Raw genomic sequence first — 19,357 nt, 5'->3', positions numbered from 1 at the left:
AGCAAGGGGAGATAGCAGGAAGGTGAAAAGAGGCCTCTGCCCTTATAGACTGGTCACACCCTCTCAGGGATACAGCCACGCCTCCAACTGACCACAGGCTTGGCTGTTAAGCCCAATGAGTTGAGAGGACAAAAATCATGGAGGGCCTCTTCCGCCTCTGCCTCTCACCATCTCCTTAATAACTGCCACCACCAGCACCAATAGAGTCACTAATTTAATGGGCTGGGCTCAGGATATTGACGGGCCACATGTTATTAGCAGAGAGGTTACTGTGATTAAAAAGTGAGCTCCCATGCATTGCAGGCCATGTTCTTGCATCCATACCATGTGGAGAGCAAACAGGGCTTGTCTCCTAAGAGAATGCCTGACCAGGTTCCATTTCTTTTCTTCCTTTTTTAATTTTCAGCTAATAAGTAAGTAGGGTCTGGATCTACAGACCTGTTCATCTTTCTCTCCTCTCTCTTGGTATAGACACTCTGAACAGGCCAGTCACAAGATTGAGAATTGGAAAATGAAAGGGCAACAAAAGATCCCACTTAGGCTTCAAGTCTAAATAAGATGTTCAAATCCAGCTTTTACCAGATATCATTGCACTGGGTTTATTTGGGTTTGCACAGCTGCTATAAAAAGGTTGTTTGATTTCCATTATGCTATTGGGAGCTTTGTGTAAAACTCCATCAGAAATCCCATGGAGGGGAGAGACAGAGTACAATTTGAGTATTCCTCAGTCCTGATTTTAATACCATCATATATCACAAAGCCCTACCCAGAAACCTACACATCTCTCTCTCCCATGACTCATACATATCTGCTATAGTGCCTGGCACAATGCTTATCTCATAACAATAGATATGTACCAAATAACTAAATGAAGAACAAAAGGGTACCATCCCTGGTACTACCATTAGTCATTCCTTTTTTCTGGACCAGTCGCAATCAAGGTCTTCACAAACAAAAATGTGATGCCCATAGATAGCTGTAACAACTACAGCTAGCATTTACTGAGTTAAGTATGCACATTAATTTATTTAACATCCAATTTCACAGGGAGGTTGGCTATTATAATAATGGATATTATAATGCCCATTTCATAGATAAGCAAACTGAGGCTCATAAAGCCCAAATAACTTGACCAAAGTAACAAAAACCATACATTGGAGAGTGGGGACTAAAACCAGGTTTTTCTTATTCTAGACTCATAGCTCATAATTCTATATTCTGTCTGAGTTTTTCAAGCATTTTTTATTCCTGTAATCAGAAGAAAATAAAGATATATGTTGATATTAGGATGATGCAGAAAAGATGGTATCACTAATGACAACAAAAAATGAAAACAAAAGAAAGAAATTTCCTAAAGGGTAAGAAAGCCCTCCATAAAATATTCAGGATTGCAAAGTCACTTGAAACATAAACTAACCACCGTTATTCTTGGCCTGTGAACTTCTATATTGTATACTTTGAGGGTAACAAGAAAGACATATGTCACTTATGCAGAGTTGTACCCATGTCGCTTTAGATAATCAGCATCATTCACTGAAAATTAACTCTACACTGGATTCCCCTAATGAACTGTCATCTTTAGCAGGAATCACGTGTAGTAATGATTTTTAAAAATGCATAATATTACACTGGGCGTTTCAAGTTCAGCTCTGTACTGTGCTTGCATTGATAGTGTTCTATAGATAGAGATACTGAGCTAGTTCTCCTATGTGTAATATGCAGTGTGTGACTCTGAAGGAACGATGCTCATTTTGCTTGTCTTTTATTTCCGAGTAGCGCATAGAACACTGCATGCATTCAGTCTGTTACTAATAATGATAATGACCTCAACAGATATTATAGTTACTAGAATCTAGTCCTTAATAGTAACAACTAAGCCAGTCAGCACTCAGATTCTGAAATATTATACTTGCTACATGATCAAAGGTCAAAGCTCCCTCCAGTTTCAGATGAAGAAGTGAGGGGTATTGACTAGCACTAGTAATCATTTTCTTCAACATTTCTTTCTTTTGTTTTTTTAAAGATTGGCACCTGAGCTAACATCTGTTGCCAATCTTCTTTTTTTTTCTTATTTTTATCCCCAAAGCCCCCCCCAGTACATAGTTGTATTTTGTAGTTGTAGTCCTGCTGGTTGTGCTATGTGGGACGCCGCCTCAGCATGGTCTGATGAGCAGTGCTGGGTCCATGCTCAGGATTCAAACCGGAAAAACCCTGGGCTGTGGAAGTGGAGTGCGTGAACTTGACCACTCGGCCATGGGCCAGCCCCTCAACATTTCCGAAAAGGTTTCTGTCCACCTTGTCGCATCACTTTGAAAATTATCCTTTGAGAAGAATCCAAGTGAAACGTACTGAAACACTAAACAGAATGTTCATTGCACAAACTCCTTCACAGCCATGAGTCCTTCCTCACAACAGCCCTGTGAGGTAGAACACTTTCTTAATCATATTTCAAAAGTGGAGACGGTGAGGTACAGAAAGGTGTGGTATGATGGGATTAACACAGATAAAACGTACTGAGGTCCTTACACAGAATTCAAAAAGCATAGCTCCCATTGTTCTGGTAAGAATCCTGCTCCAGTGGGGAATGCCTCTCCCTCCACGACAGCACTTACCATGGACAAGATGGCATCATCTTACTAATGAAAATCCTATCACAGAAGATGTATATGCTAAGCCAAAAATTAAATAAAGTCTCAGATCTATGGCTACTCAAAGAGTCCCAAAGAATCCATAATTGATTTTGTTTGAGATACACCTCATTTCCAATCCTAGGAAATTTCCTCTCCTCCATCTCTTCCTCTACAAAATTTTTATACCACACTAAATGATCAGTAATTTTATTTCACTAAATTTGTCCAGAGCTACATTCTTTAGAAAAGTTTAGGGAGAATTTCATCTATGGACTCTTGATGAAGAACCAAGATACAACAAAACAACATGAACTGTTGAGGTTTAAGGCACATGTGTGGCCTATAAGCAGCTATCTGATAATATCTCACCACAGGCACAATTCATATCTTGGGCTTTCTTTTAAGAGTACAACCACCATGAAAAACACACACAAAAAACAAAAAACCTCATTTAATATACAATTTAAAATCTGGTCTTTAACAAGCAATCTCCCCTCCAAATCCTTTCCCTTTTGATATTATCAGATAAAATGGAAGAGAGATAAATTCCTTTTTATCCCCACACTACCCAATAAGCATGCTTCTTCCACCAAAGGAGTGTGCTTCCTTTGAAAAATAGTGGCTCTGAAATGGTTTGTTACTGTCTTACTAAAAACACCTATAAAATTAAACTTCTTAAATTTTGATAAGCAATTAAAGAGTGTTACACAGAAAAGAACTTCAAAGACCAGTCCAGTCACTTCTCTTTAGGTACAAAAACTACAGGAGGTTAAGAGATTTCTACAAAATCTTATGTAGTTAATGGCAGAGCTGGGATTGGGAAGAACTCGGTCATAGACACGTTCTCCCACCCAGCAATGTGACCTTTCTTGCTTCTAAAAGAAGGCACTGGCTTCAGTCCTCATTTCTCCGGCACAGCCACAGAAAGCACCGCTTAAGGAAGAGATTGCTCATGGCAAGCACAGAAAGGCACTGGCTTGTGATACAGGGGAACCAGTGCCACGGGAGCTCCCATAAGTTTTCCCTTTCTGCCACATCAGGGACATGAGCATCAGGGACTTTTCCTGTCCCCTGGAGCTTATGTCTTTCCACAATAAAGAATACCAAAGCCAGGATATCAGGAGGCAACAGGCTTTGGTACCATCTGGAAGCCTTCTCACTCTCACATGGGAAGAAAATGGGAGCCAGTGTTGTTTCTTCTTCTATTTTCTGGAGCTCCAGCAGATGCTCCAGACAAGAGAGCTGAACCTTCTCTGTGACAGGAACAGAAATGACAAGGAATGCTCACAGATCAGTGGGGCCGCCTCCCACTACAGGCTGTACATCACCCTGAGAAAAGACAAATCACCTTCAACACAATTGGAGTTCCTGGGGGTATTCACTTCCATTCTCACACGGATCAAAACGAACAGGCTGTCCAGCCCAAATCATATCATTATTATTCTGGTCAGCAGTGTCAGAGACAATTGGGAACATCTCACTGATCAAAACACACAAGGAAGAGGCACGTCTTCACAAGACATTCCACTCTGGAGGGAATGGGGAGAAGACGCAGGGCGAGATGAAAATAAGAAGAGTCAGAGAGGTAGCTGAGAGTATAGAGAAAAAGATACAAACACGCATATGTTCTTTTGACTCGAAGAGTAAATAGCAGATCAACTTCACATAGCTTTTATTACTCACTTAAATCCTTGGAAACCAACAGATGGAATCTCTCATTGCCAAGTTCTAATGCGTTTCATGTTCATGCTCCGCATCAGGACACTGTACTTGCCAAATACCAATAACGGCAGAGAGTGAGGTGAGTATCAAGAGTCCACAGCTCCAGCCCCTGCCTCCCTGGAACGAGGACAGCAGGCGCTACATCAGGTGAATTTCCACAAAAGGCAGGTGCATGGGTTCAGACATGTAAACTGAAGGTGACCAGTGTCCGCAGCAGACAGTTACTTTTTTAATATAAAAAAATAGAGAGGTGACCCCTAGGGGTAATTCATATCTATTATCTGATAGGGTTCATTATCAGTACCGCAGCAACTGACCCTTATCCTAAAGGATAGTCAACAAAGTAGCTATTGTATTCATATATGAAGGCAACCTAGAAAATAAACAGCAAGACGGCCTTAGTCTATATCACTCTGACACTTTTTGAAACTAGTCCTCGAATACTAGGGCCCAAAACTCTTGAACTGAAAAGTTTTGATTCCTGTCGACCAGCCACCTCAGGGCCCGGGCTTCTTTCTTGGATTGTTCAAAGCTTGGTATCCACATCTGTCGCAAAGAGCTCCTAGGTGGGGCTGGAGGTGAGAAAGTAAACACTGTAGGCTCTGGGCAGCTCAGGTGAGTAACTTCCGCCCTCCATCTTTTGGGTGGTAAGCCCTGCATGGAGAGAAGAGAAAAAAAGAATGAAAAACACATGCTAAGGGGGCTGGCCCGGTTGCATAGTGGTTAAGTTCGTACACTCTGCTTCAGAGGCCTGGGGTTGTGGGTTCAGATCCTGGGTGCAGACCTACACACCATTCATCAGGCCATACTGTGGCAGTGTCCCACATACAAAATAGAGGAAGACTGGCACAGATGTTAGCTCAGGGACAATCTTCCTCACCAAAAAATACCAATAATAATAATGCTAAGGAAGGACAAGTCCCATGTTCCTGCTTCACGATGATAGAATGGAGCTCTCCCTAAAGCAAATATCTTCAACCCATAGTCTCTCAATAGTCACACTGTGGCAGAGTTGAAGGAGAAAGAATATTCTATGCTTGAGACACTTTGCTAGCACTTTACATCGATTGTCCCATTTAATTCTTATTGCAAATATACTAAACATATACGTCTACTCCATTTTACAGAGGGGGGAACTGAGGCTCCAAAAAGTTATGTAAATTGTCCCCAACAGCATACCTAAGATTGAACCTAGCTCTCTCCAGGTTCTAAAGCTATCGCCTTTTTTTGTCTGTTTATCACCTGGTATTTGTCTGGCACTTCATTTCTTTCTTTCTCTCCTTTTCTCTTACATTCCACTGCCATCACCCTCCTTGCAGAGGCACACATTTGAAAGTGTTTAATACAGTTCTTTGTTTTAAATGTCTTCTTAGAAAATGTGTTCTTATTTTCTGGGCATTTGTTTTTAATTTACTTACATGGTCTTGTATTGTATATCTCATTCTGTTTGTTCCTTTCTCACCGAGCACTGTTTTTGCATGTACTGATGTTGTCACATGTACATCGAATCCCGTTTTTAATGGATTCGTACTGCCTCAACTGTCCCCTACACCAAGATGTGTCCACCAAACAACGGTAACATCTGACATTTGCACAGGACCTCCTAGCTTTCAAAACGCTTTCACACAGACCTACACTGCTACGAGCTTGGTCCAAGCTCTCTCCTGGTTTATTTTCATGGTCTCCTGACGAGGCTCCCTGATTCCACCCTCGATACACTGCAGGCTAACCTCAGCAGCTGTCTGCATTGCAAGTTAAAGTCAACGTCTTTACAGTGGCTTCTAAGACCCTTTCAGGATTTGGCCCTGCAATAATTTTCCAAGAGAAGAAAGAAGGAAGACAGAAAAGAAAGAAAGAAGAGAGGGAAAGATGGAGGAAGACAGACAGACAGACAAACTCCAGAATGGCAGATGGGACACACAGATCTAATTTCAGCCCCTCCTGAAGCACCATTAAAATGAGAGTCAAAGAATTGTTCCAAAAAGATAGTCATCTATAAGAACTAGCAGAATGGAAGAGGGTAGAGGAGTAACAAATTGTAGAGACTAGAAAGCAGAAGGAAAAGTAGTAAATCCCTAAACAGATTTTTTTAAAACACCAATCACAAGGCAGCAGTAGGATGAGCCGGGAGCCAGTCCATTTTGCACTGCAGAGCTCCTAAAGGCTCAGGAGGACCAGATGCTCCTGCAAGTGGGAGAGGGGGCAAGAAGCTAAGAATGAAGAGAAAGTCTGTTTACAAAGCAGTCAGATACTCAGATTCCTTCATCTTCTCCTCATGACCAGGTGTCTTCCTCTCCCTTACCCGACAAAGACTTGAGGTTTATTATCTGCAGAAGTAAAATACAAGATCTTTGACCTGGAGAACGAGAGGCAAAGTTGAGGGCAGTGGCATGGTACAGTAAACAGAAGGATTCAGTGAGCATATGAACACCAAATATTGAGACCTTCTTGCCGTCTTCCTACAATCTATTCCCACAATGCTGGCACCCAAGCCTCACAATCCAAGCAGGAAAAGAAAAGGTCCTTCTCTGAGGAATGTGATATGTCGAGGAGGATGTAAGTCAGAACTCCTTAAGGAAACCACCCAGCTGAATCACCTTACAATGAATATGAATAGCCAGTATGCCCCACTCATACTCAGAGCTTCCAATAGAATCACCCTAATATGAACAGGTTACGAAGTTTACAAAACATCTGAGGAAAGGTACCAATGTGAAAAACAGAGGCAAGGCATGAACAAAATTTTAGAAAACTTCACAAAAAAGACGTAAAAGAACATCAATGATTAAAAGAATCAGATACCAGAAAAGGAAATATTAAGAGAACCAAAAAAATAAGATAGTAGAAATTAGATATATAACAGCTGAAATGAAACAATTAATAGCATTGAAAGACAAAGTTGAGATACATTCCATAAATTAAAAGAAAAAGAGAAAGAAATGGGAAAAGCATTTGAATACTGGACTTCCTGGATTGGTTCTTTAACATTAAAGAGCCAGTCTCAGAGGACAAATACACAAATATTCAGAGTTCCAGAAAAGAGAGAGAGAGAGAAAAAGAAATATGCACGGAAATAATTCAAAAACCTTTCTTCAACTTGAAGGATCTAAGTTTCAGATAGACAGGGACCACTGAGAGCTCAGCACAATACAGTCTTTTGCTAAAACATGTTTTTATGAAATTTCAGAACACAAGGAAGAAGGAAGAGATTCTACAACCTTCTTGAGAAAATTCAATTCTGAGGATCAGAAGTTAAGATGATGTTGGATTTCTTGACAGTAACACTGGAAGTTAAAAAGCAATGGTGAGAGCCAGCACTGACAGCCTAGTGGTTAAACTTTGGCACACTCCACTTCGGCAGCCCGAGTTCAGTTCCCAGGCATGGAACCACACCACTTGTCTGTCAGTAGCCATGCTGTGGTGGCGGCTCACACAGAAGAACTAGAAGGACCTATAACTATGTACTGGGGCTTTGGAGAGAAAAAAACAGAAAGGGAGAGGAAGACTGACAACAGATGTTAGCTCAGGGTGAATCTCACCAGCAAAAAGAAAAAAAAAACCAATGGTGAGATTCATTGCTGAATGTTAACATTAGCGGGTAAAACTCTAAGGAGAAAATGGTACTTGCATAGCCTCAAAATATCTCCCCCAAATATTTATTAATCATTGTTGTGTTTTTAAAATATGTCCCAAATTATTTGATATTCCTCCTTCAAAAGTGAAGCTTAATTCCCCTTCCTTTGAGTGTGGGCTGGATTTAGTGACTCATACAGAGGAAAGGGAAAATTAGTAACCTCACAGTGGAAAAACCTACTGGATACCACCTTAACCAAGTGATCAAAGTTAACATCACCAGTACATGTCATGTTGACATCATACATCCCCTGATATGATGACATGAGCAGGGCCCTTTCACCTCTGTGGTATTATTCCCCAAAATCCACAGCCCAAGTCTTAACATGAGGAAACATCAGACAAGCCCTACAGAGAGACATTCTACAAAAATGCTGACCATACGCTTCAAAAGTATGAAAGTTATTAAAAATAAGGAAAGACTAAACAACTGTTACAGATTGAAGGATTCTGAAGAGGCAGGGTGACTAACTACAATCTGGTGTCCTGGATTTTACCCTGGAACAGACAAAAGATGTTAGTGGGCAAGCTGGTGAAATATGACCAAAGTCTGTAGTTCAGCTAACAGTAGTGTACCAATAGTAATTTCTTAGTATTGACAATCATGCCACGGTTATGAAAAATGTTAACATTAGGGGAAGCCAGGTAAAGAGTATACGGGAACTCTGGGCCATCTTTGTAGCTCTTCTGTGAATCTAAAATCACTTCGAAATTAAAATTTTTTTAAGGGAATGGCAAAATACCTTCAAAATTCTGAGAAAAACTGATGCCCATTTCAGTAATTTACACTCAGCCAAACTATTGCTCAAATGTTAGAGCAAAATGAAGACATTTCACACTTTTCCCCATATACTCCTTCTCAGGAAGCTATATGAGGTCATGACCAATGAAAACAAGAGAGCAAAGGAGGCAAGAGGAAGAAAAGCAAACAAGAAACAGATGTGAAGAGGATAAGACAACACCAAGCACAGAAAACCAGAACACAAATCCGAATAGCAAACCATTAGCAAAATCTAAGACCTAAAATCTGGGAAGCCCAAATACCAATACAAAGTTCAAAAGACCAGAGGTAGGCTCAAAATGGGGTCACTTTAGCAAGAGTTCATGGGGAGGTGGAAACTGTATTTAGAGCAAGAGCAGAACAGAATTAAGCAAGGAGGGCCCAAAGTGATCACCACGAAACAACTTTGGAGAGGCCACAGCTCACCTTTGTTGACTGATGCGTACAGATGTAAGGCTTTATCCCGCTGAATTAAAGAATCAGAAGCAGGTAGTTCAGAATGGACTATAGAAAGGAAAGTTTGGGTTCAATATAATGAACAATATAACTGTCAAAACTAACAAAAGATAAAAATGGGCTATCTTAAAAAATAATGAAATCACTGGCACTGGAAATGTTCCAACATAAATTAGCAGATGACTTGTTCATGATGCTTGAATCCAGTCAGCCGATAGCTATGCTGACCACATAACCTCCGATGGCCTTCTCAACGCTGACTTAGATAACTGTTTATACGAGAAAGACAGTAATACTCTATTTCCTTGTCTCTGCACTCAGGAGTCCATTTAATGGTGTAGGATAAAGTTCCATCTGAGGTGACAAAACAAAGAATCTTATGAAATGGACTCTTAACTCTAGTGTTCTTCCAGAAATATTTCACAGTATGACCTAAAGTAAGTGTGTCTGATGAAATAGTTATGATATTTTTGGAAGTAACTAACTTTCAGCATCTCATAATGCCTTTCCAGCTGAGGTCCTAGGCAGAAAAACAGGCTGTTTCTAAAGTACTATTAACAAATATTTTGCTTCCACAGGGAACGTGGCTCCTATTCTAACAATAAGAAAAAAGTCAGATAATCTACGAATTCATAACTTCTCTTGAGTCCATCAGAGAACTGAGATCACACAGCAACCAAGTAAACTGAATTCCAAAGAGGGACAAGCCCCTCCAAGGAGAGATGCATACATGATCTGTTCCATCTTTGGCTAAACACAAGACAAACAGGTAAACATAATATAAGAAGGTAACAAGAAATCAGTTAACATTTTAACAAATTCTTAAAGACGAAGAATGGGCTACCATGTCAGTTTGGAATACCGGGGAGCCCCAGACACAAAAGAGTTCAAACTCACTTAAAAGCTCTTTTTCATGGACCTCCATCAGAGGCCCTATAGGAAGATTGGGGGCACGGCAGGAGATGGGAACGAGTCCCCCTCCCTGGAGCAGTGCAGGGAGGGTGATCACCTGCTTCAGAAAGCCCCACCAACCTCCCCAGATCATTCCTTCAGAAAGAGAAAGAGCCTTAAGCCACTGAGGAAGCAGTACCAAACCTTCTGTCCCCAGATCCAAGAGAAAAATCCACCACCCCTGAGGAGGGGTAGAAGCAAAACTCATGTGTCTCATGGTTGTGGGGGAGGCTGGCAACTAGAATGCTATAATGTAGTCTAGGATGCTACAATGGTACGAGAGGTCACCTACCACTGGGGAGGGACACAAAACGCTTTCCCATTCAAACCTACCACAGACACAGGGTAGAGTTGGTTGCCACGGAAAGGAGAGGCAGGAACACTGAGAAAACTTCACCACTGGGGCACAGGAATGCAAAGCCTGCCTAAGTCTGAGGCTGCCAAGACCACAAAGAACCCACCCCGCCCTCACCAAGTAACAAGAAAGAGTAGTTTATTACTGCAGAAGGAGTAAGAGCTTGGAGAGAGATCCTCTCTGTGGCCCTGCAATGTAGGATCTGCCAAAAGCTGAGGGTGGAGGAGAAATATTGAGAAAAACTACTTAGTCCCCACTTCCCACTTTAAGCATAGATAATAGCAGCTCTTAGTTAGTGGATAATTATTATTACTGGAATAATCTGAAGCTCTGGAGCACTAAAGGCAACAGGAGCAACACAAACCCAAATTTAGCTCAACTCCCGACTAGACCGACTCAACCCCACACATACTGATAGCCTGATAGAAAAAGAAGCAAGCTCATTTCTGACCATAAATTTTATTTACCTCAGTTTCTGTATTTCTGTACATGCTGTCCAGCAATCAATTACAAATCATGACAAGCATTAAAAAAAAAAAAAAACTCTGTCAAGAGATAAAGCAATCAACAGAACCAGACTGAGAGAGAACTCAGATGTTGGCACTATCAGGCAGGAACTTTAAAATGACTACCATTCATATGTCAAAGAACAAAGTGGAAAGGTAGACGACATGCATAAATAATATAAAGGGAGTTTCAGCCAAGAAATGTAATATAAAACAAGAGTTAAATGGAAATGCTAGGAATCAGTAGTTGAACGGATGTTGAATTCGGTGATCTCCAAGCTGCTCACAACCCTGGCATTCTATGATTCTAAGATCACCACTTCAAGAAGGTAAGAGAAGAAAAATCAAAATAAAGAAATGGATGGTTTACATGGAGAAAACATGAGGCAATCAATAATGTCCCACTGGAATTTTCCCTCACATCTTCAACTTAAAATATATAAAAGAATGAGGAAGTACTATACCCACCTCTGGCCAAAAAGTAAATTCTGTTAACCTAAAGACATTATCTGTTTTGTTCATTTTACATACAAACAGAAAATCTCTAAATTGTCCTGCCGTTTAGTCATGGCATGCTGAATCTTTCCTTTTTATTAGAAATCCTCCCAACTTTCATACCTTATTTATAATTCTAACTTCAAAGGATCGTCCAAACTACTTACAACATAATGTTTAACTGTTAAGAAGAAAAATATTTATCCAAGCTGTCTGTTGGGTGAATTTTGACAGCTGACATCTATGATACAGGAAGCATAGGTCTTATACTGAGTAGACATTAGATAAAAGTGTGCTCAAAGAAGGAACATGTAAAGCAGCTCTTTATCTCCTGGCAAGTAGCCCTTTGATGACTTAGGGTTATTGCTCCTGGTGGTGACTTAGTACCATCACTCAAATGACAGAAAGGAGTTTTTAATTAAGACATAGACTCAAAGGACAAACAAAATAACGGCAATGAAAGTAACAAAATTTTGGAAGTTGCAAAGTCAGTAGGTGGGTGGCAAAAGACTTAGTTGACCTGAGAAAGCTGAGTTCTAAAGAGCAGTGGGAAAGCAGTCAGTCAACTCAATCTATACTGCAGAGTCCCCAAGACATTCAGGAATTTGGTGGCATAAAGAATTTTTGGAAATGGGTGTAAAGATGGGGCTGAAAACAGAAGAGTTGGTTGTCATTTTGGAAAGAAACAAAGCCCCAGATTATCACACTGCACAAACAGGAAACTAATGTTCCCCCACTCCAGCAAAAGCTGAGGCATATCTTCCAAAGAAAAGTAAACAGTGGGTCTCTGGACTAGGGGACAGTAGGCATAGATGAAGGTAAAGGCATTGTACTCTAGCTGACACCTCTTATGTACCTGAACCTCTCAACCTCCCCTGTCTCTTGTTCCAGCTGTGCGGGGCTCTAACCAACTGCACACCTGACCTCCTCCTGTGTGACTCACACTTCCTTTCCTAGGATTTAACTGATGAAGTCATTGTGGAACTTTTCTTAGCACTCATATCACATATGCGCAACCTGAACTTGAGGGGGAGATGAGCCCAGTGGGGCAAAGTTTTGATCAAAGGAAGGCCGGAACCAGTGGATAATTCTCTACCACTCCTTACCCTAAAGAAACTGGTCCTGAGATGCAGTACATGCTTCTCAGGGGTGGGGTCCTGGGGACTAACCAATCAGCAGTATCCTCATATTGGATCTCATTCTTTCACTGCTTCATTCACCTGTTCCTCTCTCCTCCTCTCTAGGACTGTACTCCCTAATAAGATTGTAGCACAAATGCCTCCACTTCCATTTCTGTTTTCTGTGGATCCAAGGTTATGACAGTTGGTGCCAGAGGTGGCCCTAGAAAGCATTACTCACTTGATGGCAATAAAGGCCCCACTGCTGGTAGTAAATCGCCATTATAATGAATAAGACTATCACCTGTTTTATCACCAGCCCTCAGCACATAAGAGAGAAAGGAGAGTCCCTGTTCAAAGAGGAAGCAGCTTATATGCCAAAATGAAGACCTAGAGGACTTGGCTACGATGTACTGGCAAGAATTGGGGAAGCATGTGTAGGACAGCATCTTGAGGGGTTGGACCGGGGTGGGAGGAATATAGGGCTAAATAGGAATTCATGACCTAGAGGGACTCACTTATGATATGGAATTCAATGTTCTGGCAAGAATAACTGAATCTGGTCCTAATAGTTTGTTGGATGGCTTCTTGAATCTTAGACATGACAGTCTATTGTAAATGAGACAGAGATGCCAGAGTTTCTTTGGCATAATATTGAGGGGGGAGGTCAGAAGGTTCATGGGTTGGGAAAGTTAGAATGGATTTATATGTAAGAACCAGCCACCTGATTATGTTCCCTGAGAGGGCCAAGGGGACACTTGCTTCATGATGTCAATAGGGAAAACACTGATGAGAGAAGTGGATGGGGACTATCTTCTGAAGGCTGGGGCTGAAAGTAAGAGATGTTCCTAGGGAACTGAGGTCCTTAGAATAACAAGGATTCCCAAATGGGTAAAAACCACTTATGAACACTTAACCATAACAGGTAAGGAGGAAGGAACTACCACAAAGAGTGAAAACACCAGACTGTCATTGCTTCCACCATTGGGGATCACGGCATTTCTAAAGATGAGATAGATGGTCACAGAAACTAGATTGTTGCTCAAATTGTATAATCAAGATGGAGAGGGAGACAGAGAGGGCACAAAGAGAAAATTGATGGCAGCTGCCACAAAGGAAACTCAAGTGCCTCACTCTGTTTCAAAAACGAAATCAGTTCACAAACCAAAGCTGAGTGATCCAAAGTGCCATTGCCATGTAATTTTTCACTGGAGAAAGTAAACAGAATTTTATTCAGATTTTCAAAGACTGTTGGATATAGGATCTAGTTGACATTGTCACTAGAGGCTTAAATTCTATCATGGTTCCCAGGTTAGGGTGATAGCACATGATGGCCATGTGACAAAGGGAGGTTTTCCCTATGTCCAGCAGCTTCAATGCATCTGCAAATTCAACTTGTATTTATTTCCTTGGGTCTCAAGTGAGTATGTGGGATAGTTATACTTAGCGGCTCAGAGAAACCTCACATGGGTTCCCCTGATCTGTGGAATAAAAGGCATTATGGTAAGAAAAATGAAGTTAAATCCCTTAAAACTGCCCCATAAGCCACGACAGTAAATGTTTTTTGCTGAGGAAGAGTCATTCTGAGCTAACACCTGTTGCTAATCTTCCTCCATTTTGTATGTGGGTCACCACCACAGCATGGCCACTGACGAGTGGTGTAGGTCCACACCTGGGAACTGAACCCAGACCACCAAAGCAGAGCATGCTGAACCTAAACACTAGGCTGCCAGGGCTGGCCCAGTGAATCTTTTTTTTTTTACATATATTGATAATACATTTATTGAAAAATTAGGACAGAAAAATATAAGTGAAGAAAAGAGAAAGGAAAAAATATTAACAATCATTATCTCTAGAGTCTGGGAACCTAGGATATTTTGTAGTTTATCCTTTATACATTTCAACACTTTCCAAATTTACGAGAATAAATTTGTATTACTTCTATAACTGAGGGGGAAGCACATATATGTGTGGTGTGGTGTGTATATGTGGGCACATATACGTGGGTGTGTATATAAATATATACATTCCCAATTCTATTAACTATTCACACACAATCATTTAATTTTTTGCTGAAATTAAATCCATTCAACAAATATAGCAGCTTCCTAATAGTAAAGTCTGCAATTTTATGCTTTCTTACATTAAAGATTTGTACTACTATGCCTAAAATTTCCCTTTAAGTTTCTTTTTTTTAATTGAGGAATAATTGGCATGCAACATTATATTAGTTTTAGGTGTACAACATAATGATTTGATATTTGTATATATTATGAAATGATCACCACAATTAATTAACATCTGTCATGATACACACAGAATTTTTTTCTCGTGATGAGAACTTTTAAGATTTACTTTCTTACCAACTTTTAAATATGCAATATAGTATATTAACCATAGTCACCATGCTGTACACCACATCCCCATGACTCATTTATTTTATAACTGGAAGTTTGTCTCTCTTAACTCCTTTCACCTATTTCACCCACCCTCCACCCACCGCCTCTGCAAACCACCAATCCATTCTCTACATCTATGAGCTTGGATTTTTGGTGGCGGTTGTTGTTGTTGTTGTTGTTAGATTCCACACATAAATGAGATCATACAGTATTTGTCTTTCTCTGTTTGACTTATTTCACTTAGCATAATGCCCTCAAAGTCCATCCATGTTGTTGCAAGTGGCAAGACTTTATTCATTTTTAAGGCTAAATAATATTCCATTGTATATATATACAACTTTTCTTTACCCATTCATCTGTCAATGGACACAGGTTGTTTCCATATCTTGGCTATCACAAATAATGCCACAATGAACATGGGGGTGCATATATCTTTTCAAGTTAGTGGGTTTTTTTATTCAGATAAATACCCAAAAGTGGAATAGTTGGATCTTATGGTAGGTCTATTCTCAGTTTTTTGAGGAACCTCCATACTGTTTTCCAAAGTTGGCTACATCAATTTACATTCCTACCAACAGTGCACAAGGGTTCCCTTTCCTCCACATACTCACCAATACTTGTTATTTCTTGTCTTCCTGACAATAGCAATTCTAACAAGTCTGAAGGAATATCTCATTGTGGTTTTGATTTGCATTCTGATAATTAGAGATGTTGAGCATCTTTTCATGTACCTGTTGGCCATCTGTATGTCTTCTTTGGAAAAACGTCTATTCAACTTCTCTCACCATTTTTTACTAAGATTTTTTGTTTTTCTGCTATTGAGTTGCATGAGTTCTTTATATACTTTGGATATTAACCCCTTATCAAATATATTATTTGCAAATGTTTTCTCCCATTCAGTAGACTCCCTTTTCATTCTGTTGATGGTTTCCTTTGCTGTGCAGAGGCTTTTTAGTTTGATGTAATCCCACTTGTTTATTTTTGCTTTTGGTGTCAGATTGAAAAATCATCACCAAGACCCACGTCAGGGAGCTTACTGCCTATGTTTTCTTCTAAGAGTTTCATGGTTTCAGATCTTACATTCAAGTCTTTCATCCATTTTGAGTTAATTTTCGTGTACTGTGTAAAATAGCAGTCCAGTTTCATTCTTTTGCATGTGGCTGTCCAGTTTTTCCAATGCCATTTATTGAAGACTTTGTCCTTTCTCCATTGTATATTCTTGGATCCGTTGTCATAAATTAATTGAACATATACGTGTGCATTTTTTTCTCGGCTCTCTATTGTGTTCCATTGATTTCTCTGTGTGTTTTTATGCCAATAGCATACTGTTTTGACTACTAAAGCTTTGTAATATAGTTTGAAGTCGGAGAGGTTTGTTCTTCTTTCTCCAGCTTTGTCCTTCTTTCTCAAGATTGCTTCAATTATTTGGGGTGTCAAGGTAGTAAATCTTGAAGCAATACCATATCCTTCGAAAAGCTCAGAGATCCATGCCCCCATCAGACAGAGGGACTGTCCCCACACCATAGCTCGCCCTCCCCGTTTAATTCACCTTTGACCCTTGACAAAAACAAGATAAATCATGGAAGATGGTGGAAATTACCATGAACTTAACCTAACAGTAGACCCAACTGCAGCTGCCTTGCTAAATTTGGTATCTATAGAGGAGCAGATCCACATTGCCCCAATCAACATTTTACGTTAATACCCACAATAAGCATCCACTGAGAAGAAGCTCACAAGCAACAGGTGGACAGTAATGACTTATCTTTGGATGTCAGACAACCTTTCTCCTTTTTCATTCCAATACTGGTTCCTGGGGCCCATGAACAGAGAAGACATCATGGCAATGATAGAGGCTATGCATGGACCCCAAAGCTTTACTCCCACTCCAAAAGGCAGAATTAATTACTGCCACTGTTGAATACCTAACCTACCAGCACCAATGACCAATACCGAGCCTTTTGATAAGGCACCATTCCTCGAGGAGACCATCTAGGCACTTAGTGATAAGCTGAATACAGTGAAACCCTTTAACCCTAGAAGGAAGAGCAATTTATCCTTACTGAAACTGACACTTACTCTACCCATGTTTGACTTCCTTATCCCCCATCTCTCTGCCAGCACTATCATCCAGGGGTTATAGAATACCTTCTTTCACAACAAGAAATCTTCTACAACACTGACTCAGACCTAGGGACCCACTATATCAGGGGAAAGAGGTATTGAAATGGACAGATGACACTAGGACAATGGACAATATGAGAGGGGATATAGGATTTACTGGTTTTACAAGTACCCCATCACTCAGAGGAAGTTGGCCCAAAAGAAATTTGGAACAGCCTGTTAAAGGCTCAACTCAAATACCAGCTCAGGGACGATACTCTACAGGTTTGTTAAACTAGTGGTCCAAATACAAGACCGTACTCCAAATAGCTGGACTACACAATTATGGGAACCAAAGAGTAGAAGTAGGATTGACTAATCTCACCATTATTCCCAGTGACCTATTTGCTTATTTTGTGCTTCTTATCTCTGCAACTTAGGCTTTCATAGGTTCCTGGTTCCTGATCAGTCACGGGAGGCGCAATCTTTTCCACTAGGGCCCTAGGAAGGTTCTCACCAAACTTGATTATATGTAACTTTCAATACTGCATGCTGGCAGATGGCTTTCTTCTTCCCCTTCAGCAAACAGAACACTTACAACCAAGCCAATACTGTCCAGGAACGAATTTAGAAGAACAAAATGATAAATAGGCCAATTCACCAAAACAACGCAGTAATACTAGATACATATATAACAGAGCTTGAAAATAGTTGAAGCAAACATTGATACAACTGAAAGAAGACAAAGACAAATGCACAATTACAGTTGGAGATTTCAATATTCCTCTCAATGAAGAGCAGAGGTAAACAGAAAATCACAAAAGATATAGAAGACTTTAACAACACTATCAACCACCTTAACCAAATTGACATTTATAGAACACTCTCGCCAACAACTGCAGAATACACATTCTTTCCAAGTGCACATAAAACTTTACCAAGATAGATCACAGTCTGGGCCATAAAACAAGTCACAGTAAACTTAAAATGATTCAAGTCATATAACATATTTGTAATAACACAATGGAAAAGACCAGTATCAGAAAGGCATTTAGGAAATCTCCAAAGATGTGAAATCTGAAAAACATACTAATAAATAACTCATGGGTCAAACAAAAAATCACAATGGAAATTTTAAAATATTTTAAACTGAATTAGTATTAACATGATAATCTAAATTGGTAGGGTGTAGCTAAGGTGATGACTAGAGAAAAATTCTTGGCATTAAACATGTATATTAGAAAAACATAAAAGTTTAAAACTAACGACCCACGTTTCCACCTTAAGAAATTTGGAAAAGAGCAAATTAAGCCCAAATTAAAAAGAATAGAAATAATGAAGAGCAAAAGTAATTAAAATATAAAACAGAAAAGTAAGAAAAGAAACCAGGGGCTGGGCTGGGGCATAGTGGTTAAGTTTGCACACTCCGCTTTGGCAGCCCAGGGTTCACCAGTTCTGATCCTGGACACAGACCTACACACTGCTCATCAAGCCATGCTGTGGTGGCATCTCACACAGAACTAGAAGGACTTACACCTAGTATATTAAACTATGTACTGGGGCTTTGGGGAGAAAAAAGAAAAAAAACCAGGAAACCAAAATCTTATTATTTGGATAGATCAATGAAATGGATAAAACTGTATTCAGATTGATCATGAAAAAAAGAGAGAGGACAAAAATTAATATCAGATATGACAGAAGTGACATACAGATTCTACAGGCATTAAAAGGATAAAGGAATAGTAATAACAATGGTATGCCAATCAATTTGACAGCTTAGACAAAATGAAAAAAAAGTCTTCGGAAGACACAGTCTACTGAAGCTCACTCAAAGTGAAATTAATGCCATGAATAGCTCTGTATCTATTAAAACAAGTTAATTTATAGTTAAAACCTTCCCACAAACAAAAGTCTAGGTACTGATGGCTTACTGGTAAATTCAACAAAATATTTAAGGAAGAAATTATATCAATTCTACACAAACTCCTCCAGAAACATGAGAGGAGTGGGCATGAAGCCAGCATTACCACATATGAAAACTAGACAAAGCCATCAGAAGAAAAATATAGAAAAGATCATCCCATGAACATAATGCAAAAATTCTTAACAAAAGTTTTAGCAATTCAAATCCAACAATAAATAAGGATAATACATTATGACCAAATGAGGTTTATCTCAGGAAAGCAAGGTCTGTTTAACCTTCAAAAA

The 19,357-nt window shown here is 39.8% G+C and overlaps 1 protein-coding gene across 4 annotated transcripts in view; it reads right to left on the bottom strand.

Moving 5' to 3' along the window:
* The window catches only part of FUT10 (fucosyltransferase 10), a 164,206-nt gene that overhangs the window by 78,886 nt on the left and 65,963 nt on the right, over positions 1-19,357 (bottom strand). For 2 of the 4 annotated variants that reach the window (XM_046648679.1, XM_046648678.1), the window contains exon 5: positions 2,202-5,006. In XM_046648679.1, coding sequence (XP_046504635.1) covers positions 4,782-5,006 — 225 coding nt within the window. In that variant the 3' untranslated portion in view covers positions 2,202-4,781. Of the gene's footprint in view, positions 1-2,201; positions 5,007-19,357 lie in introns of those variants that run through there. The other 2 variants (XR_006886664.1, XR_006886663.1) reach the window with 2 other exon arrangements.

The sequence above is a fragment of the Equus quagga genome, chromosome 22 (genome assembly GCF_021613505.1).
Source record: "Equus quagga isolate Etosha38 chromosome 22, UCLA_HA_Equagga_1.0, whole genome shotgun sequence".
In the NCBI taxonomy this organism is placed as follows: domain Eukaryota; kingdom Metazoa; phylum Chordata; class Mammalia; order Perissodactyla; family Equidae; genus Equus; species Equus quagga.
This window is presented reverse-complemented; position numbering and strand designations above follow the sequence as displayed.